The 18341-nt window shown below is 44.3% G+C and overlaps 1 protein-coding gene across 2 annotated transcripts in view; it reads left to right on the top strand.

The window, feature by feature from the left end:
- MARCHF1 (membrane associated ring-CH-type finger 1) overlaps positions 1-18341 on the top strand; it is a 1944794-nt gene that overhangs the window by 422048 nt on the left and 1504405 nt on the right. The window contains exon 2 of one of the 2 annotated variants that reach the window (XM_069631375.1): positions 17763-17792. The exons of the other annotated variant lie outside the window; for it this stretch is intronic. Coding sequence (XP_069487476.1) covers positions 17763-17792 — 30 coding nt within the window. The remainder of the gene's footprint in view (positions 1-17762; positions 17793-18341) is intronic. 2 annotated transcript variants of the gene reach the window in all.

Below are 18341 nucleotides of genomic sequence, written 5' to 3'. Positions count from 1 at the left end.
ACTCGTGCTATTAGATCTTTCGGCTGTGTTAACATTCTAAAAAATGCTATCCTTTTGTTGAATCTAGCCTCTTTGGGGATAGCTGGCCCCACTGTTCTTCCCTTGTTTTCTTCTTATCTAGCAGACTGAACCCATTTAGTGTCCTGCAGTGGGAAGGCTTTACTTCTCTCTTGTTTCATTTGGGGCCACTCAACGCTCCATGCTGGGTCCCTTACTTTCTCTTACTAGATCACCCACTTTCTAACATTATTATTTCTTTTAATTTATGTAATTTCTATGCTGATGGCTCTCAAATCATCATTTTGTTTCCTTCTGCTGCATTCTACTCGGTTGCCTTGTCTTGTATCTATCTAGAATTGGCTGCTTGCCCACTGTTTACATCTCAACCCTTCTAAAACTGACATTCGGCATTTTTATTCTCTACTCCATCTTCGCCCTCTCTCTATCATTGGTTTTCTTTCCCTCTTTTCATCTCCCACTCTCTGCAGCTCCTCGCAATTTGGGTATCACATTTGATCCATCTCATTTGTTCTCTAGTTATATCTCTCAAATAGTGCAGTCAGCCCTCTTATTCTGATACATCATATCCAAACTCAAGCAATGTCTCACTTTCCATGCCACCAAACTTCTTACCACATCTGGATTATGGTTCTGCTCTTTTGGATAGTGTCCCGGCATATGCTATTGCCCCACTTTGCTTGACCGTTAACTCTATTATTTGTCATTTATTTGCTTTATATCCATGTACATATTTCCTCCAGTTTCCCTTTGCTGTCTAACATTTCATCATTACCTTCTTTTCTTTTTCGAATGCACAGTGCTTAAATGTGTCAGTGATTTGACTCCAGTCTATCTTTCTTCCTTATTTCTCTATACTCTCCTTCTCGTCCTCTTCTTTCTGCTTCTCAATGAATCTAATGTTCCTCGTCCCCACCAGTCCTATTTCTGATCTTTCACTCCAGCGGCTCCAAAACGCAGGAATTCTCTACCTCTACAAGTGAACCGCTATATCTCTGGCTACTTTTCTTTTTCTACTTAAATAACACATTCTTCTTTCCTCTACCCCTTTCTTGCTGATTCAGTCTGTTAACATTTTGATTTGGAAAACTGTTGTTATTGCATCCTACATGATTGTGCCACTTTTGTGTGTACAGCACTTGAAAGTGCTATATAAATTAAATAATCATTAAGAAAAATTGAAGAAGGTTTTCTGCCAACCATCCAGACACTGCAGGTTACTCCTATCCAACGCCACCCCCATAATGACATAAGAATGATTCACCCTGAGGGAAAGTTGCTTTTAGCACATGTAGGAATGCCTTGTTAATATGGTGTGTCGAGTTGCAATGACAATAACGTACGCCTTAGTACACGTTTTGTCAGATGCAAGCTTCCTAAACATTGATAAGGTTAGCTGGTGGATTCGAAACTAGATATCTGTGCACTGATGATCACCCTTAAATTCTATCACAAGTTGATTGAATTAATTGGATGTGTGCTGGCAGCAATCGCTCAGATTCCACCAACCTATCCACCCTGGTTGGCACGATTGAATGCAAAATTGGGGGTTCGGGATAGTGATGCGCTCAGCACCAATAAAGTAATTAGAGTCACTAAGGTGTGAGAAGCAAGTGATGACTTTGAATTCAGTTACGAACAGCCGACACGTGTTTCGACACGCTGGTTGTTTTCAAGGCTGAATAATTCCACAAAATTATACAACAGAAATCATTATTCAATTCATAAACAACATCACAGTAGGTGTTGTATAAAGCAATGTAAATATGAATGCAATTAAGGAGTTCGATGAATCAGTCCATGAATCAGTCATGTGCATGATAAATATGCAGTCAAATGGATACATTGAGTATAATGATGAAAATTATCATACCACAGTTCAGGCTGAGGGTGGGGGAAACGGGTGATTCAGTGTGGAATTATTCCGCCTTGAAAACAACCAGTGTCGGCTGTTCGTAACTGAATTAAAAGGCATCACTTACTTTTCACACCTTAGTGACTCTAATTACTTTATTGGTTCTGAGCGCATCACTATCCCTAACCCCCAATTTTGATTCCTAAACATTGCTCTACTCCCACAATCGGCAGTCATGTCTTTCTCAATCTTTTACTCTCATTCTTGGAACTCAATTTGCATCTATATTTGATGTGCCAAGGACTATTAAGTTTACCACATTTAGCTAAGAACTTCTCTGTTAATGGATATTTTTCCCAATTGTAAAGCCATCTGCTGCTCCCCAGGCGGGGACCTCCCCATGGCGCACCCATCTTGCTCTAGAACCTTCCAAGTATTCTCTTCTTAATGTCATTCCGATGTATTTGAATGTTATGTACATAGGATTTTGCATCGGCTGGCAAGTTCATATATTTACATCGTGCTTTAGAATCTCCATTTGCGTGTAAGTGAAAACATTCTTATGAGATTTAAGTATTGGATATACATTTTACCTCCTTTTAACTGTAAAGATTAAATACTTAACTCAACATGGTATCGGCAGGCAAAATTATAGTTTACAAGCACTTGCATGCAAAGATGTCCCCTACTTTAAATGTATAGCCATTAAGCCAACGGTAATGCACCTTGCCCAGCATACGAGCAAAGCTTGTCGTGCTCATAGACCAGATGGTGCTAACAGAGCAATATCAGGTTTTGAACAACAGAAAACATCCAACTTTATATTTGAAATTGTCTAAAATATGTATTTGTTTGATTAAAATGTTTTGTCAAAATAGACCAAGTGAAGGCTTCATCCAGATTTTCAACTAAACATTAATCGGAGGTTTGAAATTAATTTCATTTGCTGAACACATGGACATAAAATAAAAAACAATAGCTGTACACCACGCAGCTATTAATCTGTTGACTATATTTTGAAATCATTCTTCTTCATGATGACATACTATTCTAAGTCTTTCTTTGTAAATGCATCTGAACTGGTCAATCTGTATTCTCAATTATTTAAGACCAAGGTTAACATAATAAGTGTTTTTTTTTTAAAACCTTCTCATCTAATTCATAATGCCTCACATCTACGGAATACTGTCTATTCAGGGGAATATGAAGAAATGATCTGCATCCAAATTATTGATATATTTTATTAAAGATCGAATTTATTCACATAGCTGCACCACAAAACCAAGTTTCAGGGCTTTCTCTCAGAAGTCACAGTCCGGCAAAAAAAGTTTCACCCAATCTTGAGTTTATAGATTTTAAAGACGTAGTAAATTACCACTAGAAAAAGATTGTTCGAGTTATTTTATGGCTAACCTTCTGTTATAAAAACCTTTGAAATTCCCTAAAAGCCACTGTCGTTTGCCTGCAATGGCTAGTGACGCATCCCTAACCCGCCCGCAGCCCGAACAATCCATTGCTTATCACATCACTCGGCATCCCAGATAAAAGCATAATTTATATTAACCGACTGTAAATCTTCTTTTCAATAACATATTTTACAAGTGGATTACCACAATGGGCCATCCTTAATGCATTCACTTGTAAGTATGTGGTGTATTCTAAGGGGATCGCTATGTTATGTTATATTATAGGCATTTGAAGAGCGCAGTGTTCACCCGAGGGCATCTTGGCGCTAACAAGAAAAGAGAGCTGAAAAGGAACACACTAAGTCGCAGAAAGATTAGAAAAGATAGGTTTCTTTTCCATAAAACATAGGGTAGTGCACTCCAAGCTTTTGATGCAGCCACAGGGAAGGCGCATCCTCCAACACAGGAGAGCTACGTCCGGGGAATTTGGATGATCAGAGAGGGACATGCATTCACCCACATCCCACATCCTCCAAGCAGCCCCTAAACCGAGCAGCAGTATCGGAGCAGGAGAGATCGAGACGAAGGAGAATCTGTTGGGATTGTCCTAAGAGGAAGGAGTTGAATCTCTTATTACATGTATTGGTAGTGCACACCTATATAATAGATAGCTTTTCCCCCAGGAACATCTAGTTGGAGCTTGTTGTACTGTACCCTTCTAGGCAGAGCCTCTTCCAAAGCGACCTCTAGTTGCACTCTGTGGTAGTACAGCATTGTATATCACTAGATGAGTCCTGGCCCACCTGGTTATCTAATTAGAAATGATGCACATCCTATTGTTTGAAACCTGTGTGATGTTGGAGCATGGTTCCTAGTGAATATATACTATATCAAAATTCTTTAAGCAGGAGTATGTTTTCCAAAACTGCAGGAGTTCCTCTATTGTGAAGGAAGAAGAATAGAAAACGGTTCTATTTGGATGGTCTGCACGTAGGATGGTCCACTATCACCTTTTATCTCTCTTCAGCACCTCAAGGGAGGGAACCCGTCCCCCTATCACTATGGTCTGCTCCAGAATCCAATGATCAATCCAGAACCAGAAACGTCAAGCAACTTTCCACCGAGTAAAAGTACCAACAGCAACCCAAGACACAATGTTTTGCCTTATTCGGTGGCATTAATGATGGGCAGCATCTCTTTAGGATCAGAGTTCAAGTGGTCCATATCTGGCTTTGAGCCAGCAGCCCTTCCTGTGCTGGGTGAAAGCCAAATCATTTTAAAATGTGCCTAAACTGAGAAAGAATAAACTGCACTGTGGAATCTGGCCACTCACAAAGGACTTTAATGTTTTTTGCTGCATAACAATTCTTATCCAGTGAATTTCTACAGTTATTATTACAGAGGTTGTACCATTACTGAACCTAACATTTGGTTCCTGTGAATATCTATATCCACAACTAACTTGGCACAGACAGAAACAGAAACACACAGACACACATGCACACACAAAGAAAAACAAACACATATCAATGATAACTGATTACATCAACCTTGACATAGCTATATTGCTGCTGACAAGTGTTCATTCAAATTGCACATTGTAAGGAGATACTCAATCTTCTTGGTGCACAAAGAGGATTAACTAATGCAAACGTGCTGCCTTTGCACTAAACAGCAATGAGAGGTACTCAGGGTGAGACCCCTGACCAGAGAAAGAACTACCAGGCAGAAGAAAATCCTTCAGTCCATTGACATCGCTCTTGTCCAAATTATGAACTGTTGCAGCAGAGACCAAGCAACGATCAACAATATGGCAATCATTTAGGCAAAAACCGAAAGAGTTGGGTGTGCAGTGTTCCTTCCCAAGACTGTTTTAATGCATTTGTGATCGCCTAACAGAAAGCTACTATTCGCAGCCTTCAACCGCAAAGAAAGACAATTCTATAAAGTTTTTTCTGCATGTTGGAAAGCGTAAACAAACTGGCATAGTAAAAGACCTGATCAAAGCCGCTATTGCATTTGTCAAATCCTACTGTAAATCATAATGCTGCAAATTGTTGTGACAGGTCCCAGATGCACTGGATCACATCTCCAGAACGCACCAAGTTCTGCCACCATGCCACATCAGACAGCCAGCTGCCTCATGTCTAGAGAAGGCCATACCTCAGCAACTGGGAATCCTGATGGGGCACATATTTATTTATTTATTTTCACATTTATAAAGCGCGCTAAACCCAAGGGCATCAAGAGTTAAGGGAAGGAAAAGATAGTTCGAGGCAAAAGTACTGTTCAGGTGTTACACAAAGAGCCACATTTTTAAAGCTTTCCTGAACGCCCAGTAGGTTTGTTTGGCTCGTAGTGGAGGTGGAAAGGTGTTCCAATGTTTATCTGACATTACCGGGAAACTTGAACATCCAGCCTATGACAGCGTGAAGGATGGCAGAATGAGTCTGTGACTATAGGCCTGTCTGGGTAGTCTGGAGGACTGGACTTTTTGAATTGTTGCTGATAAATAAGGGGAAGCAGTTTTGGTGAGACATCTTAGTGTGATTGACATGTTTTGAATAGTGTCCATTCACACAATGGGAGCCAGTGAGCCTTTTTTCTCATGGTAGAGATGCATTATTTTCTCTGAATGTTGAGCTCTGCTCGAAGTGCGTTGTTTTGGATCACCTGCATTTTATGGATGTTGGAAGAAGAGGAGCCAGAGAAGAAAGCGTTGCAATAGTCCAGGATGAATCCTATAATTGCCGGGCCAATTGTCAGACTGGTGTCCTGTGAGAGGAATGGTCTGGAGGCATTGACCAGTTTGGTGGCATATGCGGTGGCAACGGCAATGGCATTTACTTGCCGTGTTAAGGTCAACCAGGCATCCAGGTCAACTCCTATGGTTTTAACATTGGGAGACACAGGGCTCCTCCTGCCTGCAGGCTCCACCATGGAAATAGAAAAGACGTTCCTCAGGTGGTGGCCATCTTGTTTTATTATGGGAGATTGGGTTCGCACAGTACACGCGTAGACCCTCTCCCGTAAAACATTTTAAAATAAGCTATTCTCACACCGGTCCCACCCCAGGGTGCAAATAGCAGTCTCCCCAGCGCAGGGTGGGCATACAGGGCCGATAAGGGCCCAGAGCCCTCTCTTCACTCGGGCCTACATAAGCTTGGGGTGGCGGTCTGTCTTCCACCCTCTACATATGACTTCATCTATCTTTTCTTTTCCACCTCCATCTGTCTTTCTTTGTCTCTCTTTCAGTGTGTTCCTCTCTTGTGTTTTCTAGATATACCTTCTCCTCCCTCTGGAGTTTTTTATCTGTCGAGATGGAAATCGTACATATAAAGTTAAAGTAAAAATGTAAGGCAACTTGGGGAGTTTTAAGAGGGCTGGATGTTTTTATGCTGGAGCAAAACATGTGATCTTATCGATGACCATTTTTCCCTGTTAAGTAATGGAATGGAAAGTAAATCTTCTTGGTGGGCTTGTGAGCTTGACTGAAACTCCCACTCACTAAGCCCGCATATGGACTTTCGTGTGCTAATTCTCCATTTTGCAACAGGAAGCCTTTGTTTGGTTGGACGGGTTAAGGTATGACTGGAATGTAATGTCTTTAATTAAGTGTTGATCTGCAAGTAAATGGTGAGTCAATAATGCTGCTCACATGTCTCTCTGCAATAAATGGGCATGTGGCCTTCTTGCTATCTGGTCTTTTTTACATCCCTTATAGACAGTTTTTGACATGACTTTAGATGCCACCTTTGCATGGACATTGCCGGTAAATGTGTGCTCAGTATTTGAATAGTAAAATATTCACACCTTGCTTTAAACAATATTATTAATATGAGGATATTTATTGTGCAGAGACCTGGCTCTGGGAAGCAAGACAGGGGGGAAGTAACAATAGTTATTAAGGTGTAAACGCCTTCCTACACACGGTCTCATGTATGTCTCTGTGATAAGGTCCTACTCCTTGGCGTTTCAATAAATGGATAGTTAGATATTACACATTACTGAGTGACAGTGTATATGGACCTAGATAACTGGGGCTTGAAGGTGTAGAAAAAAATGTATGGGCCTCCATGACAGACTGTATTTGCCACAGGCTTCATGTCTGAGTTGCTAATGTACAATGTTAGAAGAATGTAATCAGGCAGCAGAGGCTAACATCTTATGAAATAGTCTTGTAATTACCAGCTCGTAAACTTGCCTGCTCTTTTAGCTAGGCAGACAGAATTGTAGGCTTTTTAAATGTTCAAATGCAATGCACAAATGCAAGAGCCAAGGTTAGACTTTGACAATTTTTTTTTAAAGTTTCTAAACACGTTTCCTGTAGCAAATGGACACTAACTACATTCCCTTTGTGTTCGTTCATGTATTTACTCATTCACATGGAGAGTATCACCGAAATACCAAAATGATTGGGCCCAGCTACAAGGCTTCCAATGGTAAAGAAATAAGAAACTCAGTGAAATGTGAGTCGTCTCCTTCCAGGGTTATTTGTTTGTGGCAGCGGGACACATGGCGCGGGTTAACTTGAGGCTTTTGATCAGGGAATGTATTAAAACAGCTGGCACCAAATGCATTTTAAACCAATTATTTTTCAGCGTGGGCAGCCATGGCTGACATCTGGTTTCAATAGCAGCGATCTTATTGTATTTCCCATCTACTATTTTCAAATCTGAAATCACATGGTCTGCTTTCTGGGCACTGAATACGCTTGTTTTTCTAGTTTACTGCCTCCTTCCCTTCCAAGAATGTGTTTTGTCCTTGTTATGCTTAGACTCACTAAACAGTTACTTATTTCCTTGATGTCTTCCCAACTCCTGTTGCTATGCCAACGCCCTTATTTATCCATGAAAGCACACTTGAAAGGTATTCCATTATTTGGAAGTCCACGCCACAGATCACCTGCACAAAGTCCCACTGTCACGTGCACACGCATATTTTCATACCACAAGACAGTCAGGACGAAGGGTTAAAGGTCAATGAGGTTCATAATGATAAGACAAAAAAAACTCACTCTGTCTGACCTATACTGACATACACTTATTGATACACAGACAAACCGGGGATCATTGTATAAGCCTTGGCACGGTAACACAAGGCATAAAACCAAGGTGTACAGTGTTTAATGCTCTTTTTAGGGGTCAAAGCAGCCCAAGTAGCACCATGCATTCACACTATGGCTACAAAGAACACATCGTTTGCATTTTCATACGGATGTTAATCTAATGAATTCATATGGAATACATTGGCATTGAGCACCTCCTAAAAGCAGGCGGAGTCTACTCAGATCCATTGAGGCATCACTTAAGAGCAGAATTTACATATTTTACTCAACGCAGTGAAAAAGCAAGAAGTAAAGGTGTGTTCCCTGTTTTGACTCTACTTGTGCATTCCATTTAGCAAAAGTTGAAAATTGCATGCATGCGGGCCAACAGTATGTTAAGTGCCAATGCTGTCTGCGCCCTGCACGAAATGTGCACTTTTAAAATAAAATAACGCCTAATATGTTTTTCCAGGTTTCAGGCGGCTCACAATGGATCCATTTCCAAACAAGCTGCCACCACATAGAGTTGTATTTTAGTGCAAGTGCCGTTAGCAATAGGTCAAACATTGCCCAAGTACAAAAGGTTCCACGTGTTTTCATAATTAATTCAGCCAGTTTTCTTTTAAAGGGGGTTACCGATGTGACGTCCCAGTCAGTTGTAGCGCATGCGCGAGCCTCGTTTGGGACCCGCGCATGCGCAGGTTAATAAACCGCGCTCGTGCGGGCAGTTGCCGCCGGGACGCTTGTGGGATGTCCATGCATCCAAGCCCTACCATAAAACTGTGCAGTACTGGCATGGAAAACATCATGATGGCCAGAACTCCCCAGAGAGTGCACAGGGAAAACATGAAGAATAGGCTGCCACCCACTTTTGCCTATGTTGTGAGCACAGGAGGGCACTGCCTAAAACCACCATTGGGCTACACATACAGTAGCCTGAAACCATTGGGAATGGCAATGCTGATTGCCAAAAAGCAACTCAGAACTGTGGAGAATTCAATTTCTTAATCCCAAAAATGGTTGCATTACCGGTACTCACCACTATCAGAAAGCCGGCGTTTTAAAACCACCAGACTTTTGTGTAAAACTGAACAAATGAAACAAAACCAGACCAAGGAAAGACTTGCTAAGAGGTGGATACAATGTAAAACTATATTCTGAAATGACTTGAAGGAAGTAATTATTTAATGTATAGGTAAAAATTGTCAGTTTGATTTGAATGTAGAAAACTGGGAACAAAAAGTGACATTTAGCTGAAACCTGGCTTAAGTAAACTGGATTCTGCCTGACAACTACCCCCGACAGGAGTTGGAACCTGCTCAGCCACTCCCCTTGCCAAAAGGAGTTGACACCTCTCTGATTAGATTAGGGGTGGAGCACCTGGGAACTGGAAGGGACAGAACAATGCAACTTCCTTGACTCAGGCAAATGTTATATTGGGGGCGTCGTAAAATGCTTCCTCCTGGGAGAAACTGGGGGGCAGCTATGCCTCTGTGAACAAGCTGGCTTGGGGGAAGTGGATAAACCAGTTATTCCACCATGTGATGTGGGAAGCCACAACCCTTTTTGACCAGGGCATAATTTAAAAAAAGATGGATAATTCATAGTACAGACTTGTCAGAATTATATAAGTAATACCATTATTCTTGTGATTTTTCGGTGCACATTTTAAGAGGCGTTAGGACCCTGTGGTGTATTCTGGGGGGTTGCTAGCGGAAAATAGGGTCTTACTCCAAATGTCTGCATGTTAAAAATCTGACACTTCATCAATTAATGTCCATACTCCTTGTGCACATGTGTGTAATTTTGGGTAAATGTCTGATATTGTAAAACCAGTTAAAAAGCGCAAAATGTTGTCATTTTTGAATGCAAGCCCCCAAGAAGATCAGAGGCGGACAAGCATGGACCATAAGGAATATATAATGTGTACATGTAATTTCAACAAATTGTGTCTCTGGGAAAGATGTATTTGAATCAAATATAGATTTGTGTGCAATCTGACAAGGGGAGGTTCCTCTGACCATAAAACCTACAGCATCACTCTGACTCACATTTCCTTCCCCCAATCAAGGGAGAGAGGAGGAATTGGCCAATGATAAGTGAGAGGGGCAGGTTTAGTTATGACCAACGCACACACCCACTTTCCAAAACACATAAAAAGAGACTGCTGGGACAGGTAGAGACATTCAATTCCATTTGCTGCGGAGCATGCTGACCGACGACTTCACATCCATAGATCCAGACTTCAAATTCATCAATCTCCAGAACCTGTAGCAGAAATTAACTCCAGAATTTGTAGCAGAGAGGCCTGAATCCACCAGCTGAAACCTCTTCAGCAGGCCTCAAAACTAACCAAACTATTCAACAGCCGGGCAAGCTGTTTGAAGTTTTGCCGAGAATTTTTGCAAGAACCTGTAGCAGTACCCAGAAAGCAGTGTTACATCCAGAATCCAGAGAGGCTAGACCAGCAGTGCAGCGCTGACCCAGATCGCTGTGAGGAGAACCGGTGCCTGATTGACCCGCCGAGCAGACAGAACCGCAGCCGGACGTGTTGACCAGATCCGTGACGAGGCCTAGTTCAAATTTATATTGTGAGTACCTAGCAGAACTGTGCAGAAACAATCTCTTAGTTAAAATAATCTAATCCAAACTGTTTTAACCTAAGTAGAACTGCCTCCTAGAAATCGTGTCATCTGTCATTTTTAAAGCTGCACAACTTTCACCTGTCAATTCTGCAGCTGCAAGCTGTCACCTGTCAATTTGAGTTTACTTTAAATCCGAAAAACTACCTTTATTTAATCGTCCGTATCTCTGGAACCGTTTGGGCTAGGAACGAAATTTAACTTTCATGTGAAAGCTTAGAATCTAGGCTTTCCAACGAACCTGGAACCTACTCCCTATACTTTTCCCGTAATCGCAGACATGCACTCGCAAAATTTACCGCGATTTGCGATTTGGTCCGATTTCTTCATCTGTAGAAATCAGCAGCTTTTTGCTTCTCTTTGCTAAAATTCTGAGATAAGTGTTGCTAAAATTCGTTTGCAATCTGCTAATCATTCATAGAGTATTGTTAAAGTGAGCCTGAACTAATATAAAGTAGCCATCACCTACCCTGAACCTCTAGAAGGAAATAAAAGCAATTTTAGCACCTTTTCACTTCCTTGCAAACCACATTAAAGTAATTTGCCTGTGTTTAAAACTCATCCCTGTTTTCCCTAAGCTTGCTGGGAGAACTGGAACTGTGTATTGCATTATAAAGTGCGATTTGTTGGGATTCTTGAAGACTGTGTGCTCTCCTTCCATTTCTGGTATTGCATAGGGGGGGAGTGAATTGTCAAAAGAAAAAGTGATCATATTACCTTTTGCTAAAATCATAACAAGTTATTTCTGTACTGCATTTTATTCCACCTTGCTTTTCCTTGAACCATATAAAGCATTCTTTCCCACCTTGTTCTTCCGTTCCTATTCATAGTTACCTCTTGCTGATTACTGCTCATATTCACAAGTGTAATATCTATTATCAGTTTATTTATAGAAGTGTGATATATATATTGTTTAAAATTTCAAATAAACCTTTTAATTTGCAAAACAAACCTACTTGTTGGCTCAGTGGGGTCAGGGGGATTCTAAGAGGGGGGTGTTATACAAGGGTTGTCATCCAGAGTACTGAACTGGATATAAAAATACATCAATAAGGGTTTTCCTCAGCATCCCAGACTAGGCATTGACTTAGCTGTAGTGTTGATTGAATATCGCTTACAACGCGTAGCAGGCAGCATCACTTCCCGTGTCTCTCTGAGTGTGTGCGTGTGCGCATGTATGCATGTGAGCCACCCGAGGCACGGGTGGCTATACAACAACTGGCGACGAGGCGGGATACCATTGCAACGCTCGCTTGATGAACACGGCGTGTTTTACATCGGCGACGCTACACGGTGGTGAGTCACGGACCCGGCGGGAACAAATCCATGGTGCCCTAGCGTCTGGGATGCAGCAGTAGCGGCCTGAAAAGGTGCTCATGTGCTGCTCATACCACATTCACAGAATTTTTGGAACTCTGGCAGTCCTCTACAACCCAGAGGACAGCCAACATCTCAGAGCTACCGAACAAAAGGTGGCTGGACAGCGCAGCTGGCAACAGGGAAGACACACAAAGCTGGAGGGGAGCAATGGCATGCTGAATTCCACCCTACAGTAACGGGAGGTACCTGTGCTGCCCACCCAAGTCAGATTTGCGGCCTCTGAGCCATAAGGAGGTGCCTGTGCGACCTGTAGACATGGCGGAAAGTGACGGAGAGGCGGAAACGGCGACTGTGGTGGTGAAAGCACAACAGGGGTCGTTGTTACCCATGCAGGAGTTTGATGTGTCCGGTCCCCCTTCGAAGTTGGGCCCAAGATGGTTGCTATGGATAAAAAAACTTGATATGTACTTTACAGCGACTGGGATAACCAATGACGACGCGAAGAGAGCCATTCTTTTGTACTCGGCAGGCCTGGATGTCATACGCATATATGAATCCCTGAACCTGCAGGTAGTGACCTATGATGCCGTCAAAACGGCTCTGGAAAATCACTGTATACCACTCTCTAACGTCGACTACGAGAGGTTTCTCTTCTGTGGCGAAAAACAGCGGGAGGAGGAGTCACTGGATCAGTTTTGCGCTCGACTGCGGCTCATGGCCACCACGTGCTGATGGGACAATGAGGAGTCAATGATTAGGAATCAAGTACTTCAAGGGTGTAGCTCGGGAAAACTATGAAGGCAAGTATTGAGGGAACCGGGCTGGATTCTGCAACAAATCCTAGACAGTGGCAGAACCTATGAACTGGCGGAGTCGAGAGGTGCCAAGATGGACGCAGCAGTGCGCCCTGGGAAATCGGAAGAGGCATTTGCTATCAGTAAAAGGACTGCGTCGAAAGACAAGTGGGGTCAGAAACGACAGGAAACTCGTCCCCCGACAGGGTCTGGATCTATCTGCCAGTATTGCGGATATGATTTGCCCCACTCTGAGGAGTGTCCGGCCAAATCGAGGTCATGTGGCCGGTGCAACAGACCAGGACACTACACCCGTATGTGTTGTTCCCCAGATCCTGTGTCAATACAGAGGTGCCCGGCCAGGGTACGAGGAGGTGGTTCGAGAAGGCAGAGAAGCATTGCGGCTTTGGAGCAAGAAATGCAAAGACTTCAGCTAGCTGAGGAGGAAGAGGAGGAGGAAGACAAAGTATTTTTCATCTCGAGCATCGCTACTGGGGCGAAGAGCAAAAGACAGCCCAAATGTGTCGTGAACATTCAAGGGGTGCCAACGCAAGTGCTAATTGACACAGGGGTCTCAGTATGCGTGCTAGCCTCGGAACATTACCAGAAGATTCCTGGCCCTCCCGTGCTGGACATTTAGACGGCGAGGATTTTCACGTTTGGGGGAGACACTCCGCTCCCCATCAAGGGTGTGTTCATGGCGCCTGTATCCAGGGGCGGAAAGACCATAAAGGTCCGATTCTTCGTTACAGATGTGAGTCCACACTCTCTACTCAGCTGTGCGGCGTCCGAAGCCCTGAACCTGCTTCACTTTGCACTAGAGGTCTATCAGGTGGATATCAAGACACTGCTGGACAGGTTTGCAGGCATTTTTGAAGGAGTTGGGAAGTTGAAGGCGCCCCCGGTCCGTCTGCACATTGACGACACGATCAGACCAACAGCTCTCAAGCACAGGCGTATTCCGTTTCATCTTCGAGAGAAAGTGGAAGAAGAGCTCCGGTCGCTTGTCAGTGTGGACATCATCGAGAGGGTGGAAGGACCGACGCCCTGGGTCTCGCCCATTGTGGTGGCGCTCAAACTGAAACAGCCTGGGGCAGTGAGAATTTGTGTAGATATGCGTCTCCCCAACGCCGCAATTAAGAGAGAGAGACACTTAACGTCGACCCTCGATGATATCATTGGGGAGTTGCAGGGGGCGAAAGTTTTTTCGAAATTGGATCTACGGGCGGGCTATCACCAGCTTGAGCTCCATCCAGACTCTAGATTCATCACGACCTTCACCACACACGAAGGCCTTTATCAATACAAGCGCCTGAGCTTCGGCATTTCATCGGCCGCCGAAGTCTTCCAGAACACTATTAGGGGGGCGCTGGCAGGCCGCAAAGGCGTCTTGAATATGAGTGACGACATTTTGGTGTTTGCCGACTCGGAAGCCGAACACATGAAGAGGCTTGAGAGCACGCTGAAAAGGTTGAGTGATCTGGGACTTACCCTACACCGTCAAAAGTGTGAATTCTTTAAAGACCGGATAGGGTTGTTTGGATTTATTTTTCACGCCGCTGGAGTGTCACCGGATCCAGCTAAGATTAGAGACATTCGAGAAGCCGCGGCACCATCATCCCCCACGGAGGTAAGGAGCTTCTTGGGGATGGTGAATTACTGTGGGCGCTTCATCAAGGGTTTGGCTTCCTTGTCTGAACCCCTCAGGGCGCTGACCAGGAACGACGCTGTGTGGAGGTGGGAGAGCAAGGAACAGGAGGCATTTCAGGCCCTCAAGAATGCTCTGTCCGATGGGGACACCATGGCGTACTTTAACCCTTCTGTGGAATCGGAAATTGTTGTGGATGCCAGTCCCGTGGGTGTTGGGACAGTACTATTGCAGCCTGATGAAAGGGGGGACATGCGTCCCATCGCGTACGCGAGTAAGGCTCTCTCCAACACCGAAATGCGATATTCGCAAATTGAAAGGGAGGCGCTAGCAATTGTGTGGGGCTGTCACCATTTTCGACTGTACATCCTGGGCAAGCCTGTCGTAGTGGTGACAGACCACAAGCCGCTGCTGCCCATATTGGCGGGGGTGTCTTCGAAGCTGCTGCACAGGATCGAGAGGTGGATGTTAGCCCTAATGGAGTATGGGGTTCGACTAATATACAGACCGGGAACCAACAACCCGGCGGACTATCTCTCACGACACCCCAACACAGATAATAGGGACAAGGACAGTGGCGTGTCCGACTGCCAAGGTTTGCTCTGTCACTTGGTGGATGGATCCCTACCGGTGGCGGTGTCGAGGCTGGCTATAGCGACGGAGTCATCCAAGGATGAGGTGTTCGGCATCATCAAGGCGGCCGTGAGAAGTGGCGACTGGAGAGAGGTGCTGCATAACAATTCAAGGCGACAGTCCGATGCCCAAAAAGACCTGCAGGCACTCTGGAAGGTGCGGGACGAACTGTCAGTCTCAGATGATGGTTTGATCCTAAGAGGGAGGCAGATTGTGATCCTGCAGGCGTTAAGGGGGCGCGTGTTAGAGCTGGCGCATATCGGGCATCAAGGGGTCGTCAAGACCAAGTCGAGACTTCGGCCCAAGGTCTGGTTTCCTGATTTGGAGGGGATGGTGGAGAGCTTCGTGAGAAAGTGCTTGTCGTGTCAGGCAGTCAACCCAGGAGACAAGGCCCCACCTATCAGTTCTATGGAACGGAGTGAGAAGCCATGGGGAACGGTCCACGTGGACTTTGGCTCGACTGATCGAGGCATGTATCTTCTGGTGGCGGTGGATCAGTGGTCGAGGTATCCGGAGGTGGAGGTAGTGGAGTCCACAGCGACGGAGTTTACCATGAGGGCCCTAGACAAAATGTTTGCGACGCATGGATTCCCAGAGATACATTGATCGGACAATGGAACCGACACCCCAAGGGCAAACTGTCTCTACCATACGAGCCTCGCCCGTGGAAGGTCACCCACGTGAAAGGAACTATGGTGACCGCGGCACTGTCATCTGCAATAGGTCTTTCTTCAAAAAGGTGGACACATCACCGGGGCCACAGGTCCAGAGGAAAGGCCACACCGGGACACTATCCCCGAGGCCCCAGTCGAGGATCCCACCAGGGACATCGCCCCCGCGGACGTCAGTAACAGTGGGACTATGCCAGGGCCCTCGACATACCCCGTGCGGAGAGACCGGAGACTGCCGGCTCAACTCAAGGATTATGTCCTGGACTCAGGGGACTGAGCAGATGTCTCCAAGGGTGGTCCCCAGGGATGGAAGTATCCAGTTTGTATTTTACCGGTTTTGCGTTGTTAGCGCACCATGTTGTTGAACTGTTTTGTTGACGGAAAAAATAAGGGATGTGACGTCCCAGTCAGTTGTAGCGCATGCGCGAGCCTCGTTTGGACCCGCGCATGCGCAGGTTAATAAACCGCGCTCATGCGGGCAGTTGCCGCCGGGATGCGTAGCAGGCAGCATCGCGTCCTGTGTTTTTCTGAGAGTGTTCGTGTGCGCATGTATACATGTATACATGTGAGCCACCCGAGGCACAGGTGGCTATACAACAACCGCCATGCCCTCTTCTAGCCCACACCCCCACCCACTCACCCCCACTACCTTTCCAGCACATACACATACATATCTGCAATTGGTCGAATCCGGCCAAAAATGCACACACAAAGTGCACCCTTTTAAAAAGACGTCTCTGAAAAGACGTTTATGAGTGAAAAATCATACTCTTTCAGTGCATTTTTGCACCAGGGAAATGCTTACCCTGGTCCCGGTCCCTTTCCCTGGTGAAAACATGCATGGAAGGAATATGCTTTTTGCATTAGGGCAATGGTTCCAACAGTGGTAATTGCCTCCATAGAATGGCCCAGATCCGAAATAAAAAGAACAGACATAAATGGGCAGGGGGCAGACAGAACCCCTGCACACCTATCAGTTCTGGAATACCCAATAGGAAAAATAGGCACCAGTCTAGGGGCCCCACTCTTTCTAGGGGCCCCGCAGCAATGGATCAAAATAATATTGATTTGAACTTGAAAGAAAATTACTATCAAGCTTTCTTAAATTGTTTCCAAAAGATTAAAAAAAAAAAAGGAATCAACTCAAAGAAACTGAAACTTTACATTAACGACTCTTTAGGGAAAATACTGTATTAATGTCATGCACCCCCCCATTAACAACTTAGTACAGCAGAGACATCAGCTTCACTTAACAGTGTGTCTCTTAAAAGCTCATTCTCTGGCAACTGTCAGTGTGTAAAGAAATCTGGTGCAAGCTGCGTACGTGTAATGCACAGTCGTGATGGTCATCGCCATCTAGCGGCTGACGTGCACACTACTTATTTCTCTGTTATCCCACTAGAGGCTAGAGCACTTGCGCATGCACAAGAGAAACCTCCAGATACAAAGCGTCTTTGGCTCAGTGTTTTGCGAGACTCCGGCCAACTCCAGGCCCTAGTAGAATATTCATGGGTAAAAGTTTTGAGAACAATGATGAGTATATATACAGCACCGATGTCCGTGTTACTAAGATAGCTTATTGACATTTGATTCATTTCACTGTCTAATTTCTACTATAACAGAACCATCTTGTTCAGGCACTTTTATTCGTTTTTGAGTGAGACTTAATAATGCTTTCATTTTTTCTTGAACAAAGCGTAAATATTGTTTGTCGTTGCTCTTTTGTAGACCCATAATGTCGGCGACCGAAAAGAAGAGGTACCACCATTTTATTTTTGTTTAATAACATGAACAATTGTTAATGTTTAGTTTTGTGTATTAAAATTGCTTTATTAATATTATTGGTTGGTAAAACCAAAAACGTATTAGGGGATAATTTTCGAGGGGGTGGAGGGTGACATTTCGACTGTCTATGGGCCTCCACAGGGTTTGCTCCAGCACTGGTACCTATGCATGAATGATAAACGTAACCATGTGGGACTGGGAAATATCTTAGCCAACTATCCCTCTAATATATATCTCTGCCAGAGAATGCTCACACACATGCCAACCTTTTTTACTTTACGAAAATATTCTGCATATTTAGTGAGCTCTTCAGACCAGCCAGGTGAACGCATTGATGTCCAGTAGTCATAGATAGGGTAAGCACAATGCAAAGTACTATAGTTTTGCTATGTTCAGATAAGGTCTGGTGTTTCCATTTGTCACCAAGTGAAGGTTCACCCTAAATCACTTCTAGATGCTGTTTCTGTTCTTACTGTCATTGGAGGAGACCACCCCACTGTAAACATGCACACATCTACAATC

The sequence above is a fragment of the Ambystoma mexicanum genome, chromosome 6q, assembly GCF_040938575.1.
Source record: "Ambystoma mexicanum isolate Mex_15411 chromosome 6q, UKY_AmexF1_1, whole genome shotgun sequence".
In the NCBI taxonomy this organism is placed as follows: Eukaryota; Metazoa; Chordata; class Amphibia; order Caudata; family Ambystomatidae; genus Ambystoma; species Ambystoma mexicanum.
Note: the sequence above shows the minus strand (reverse complement) of the source record. Positions and strands in the feature narration are given on the sequence as shown.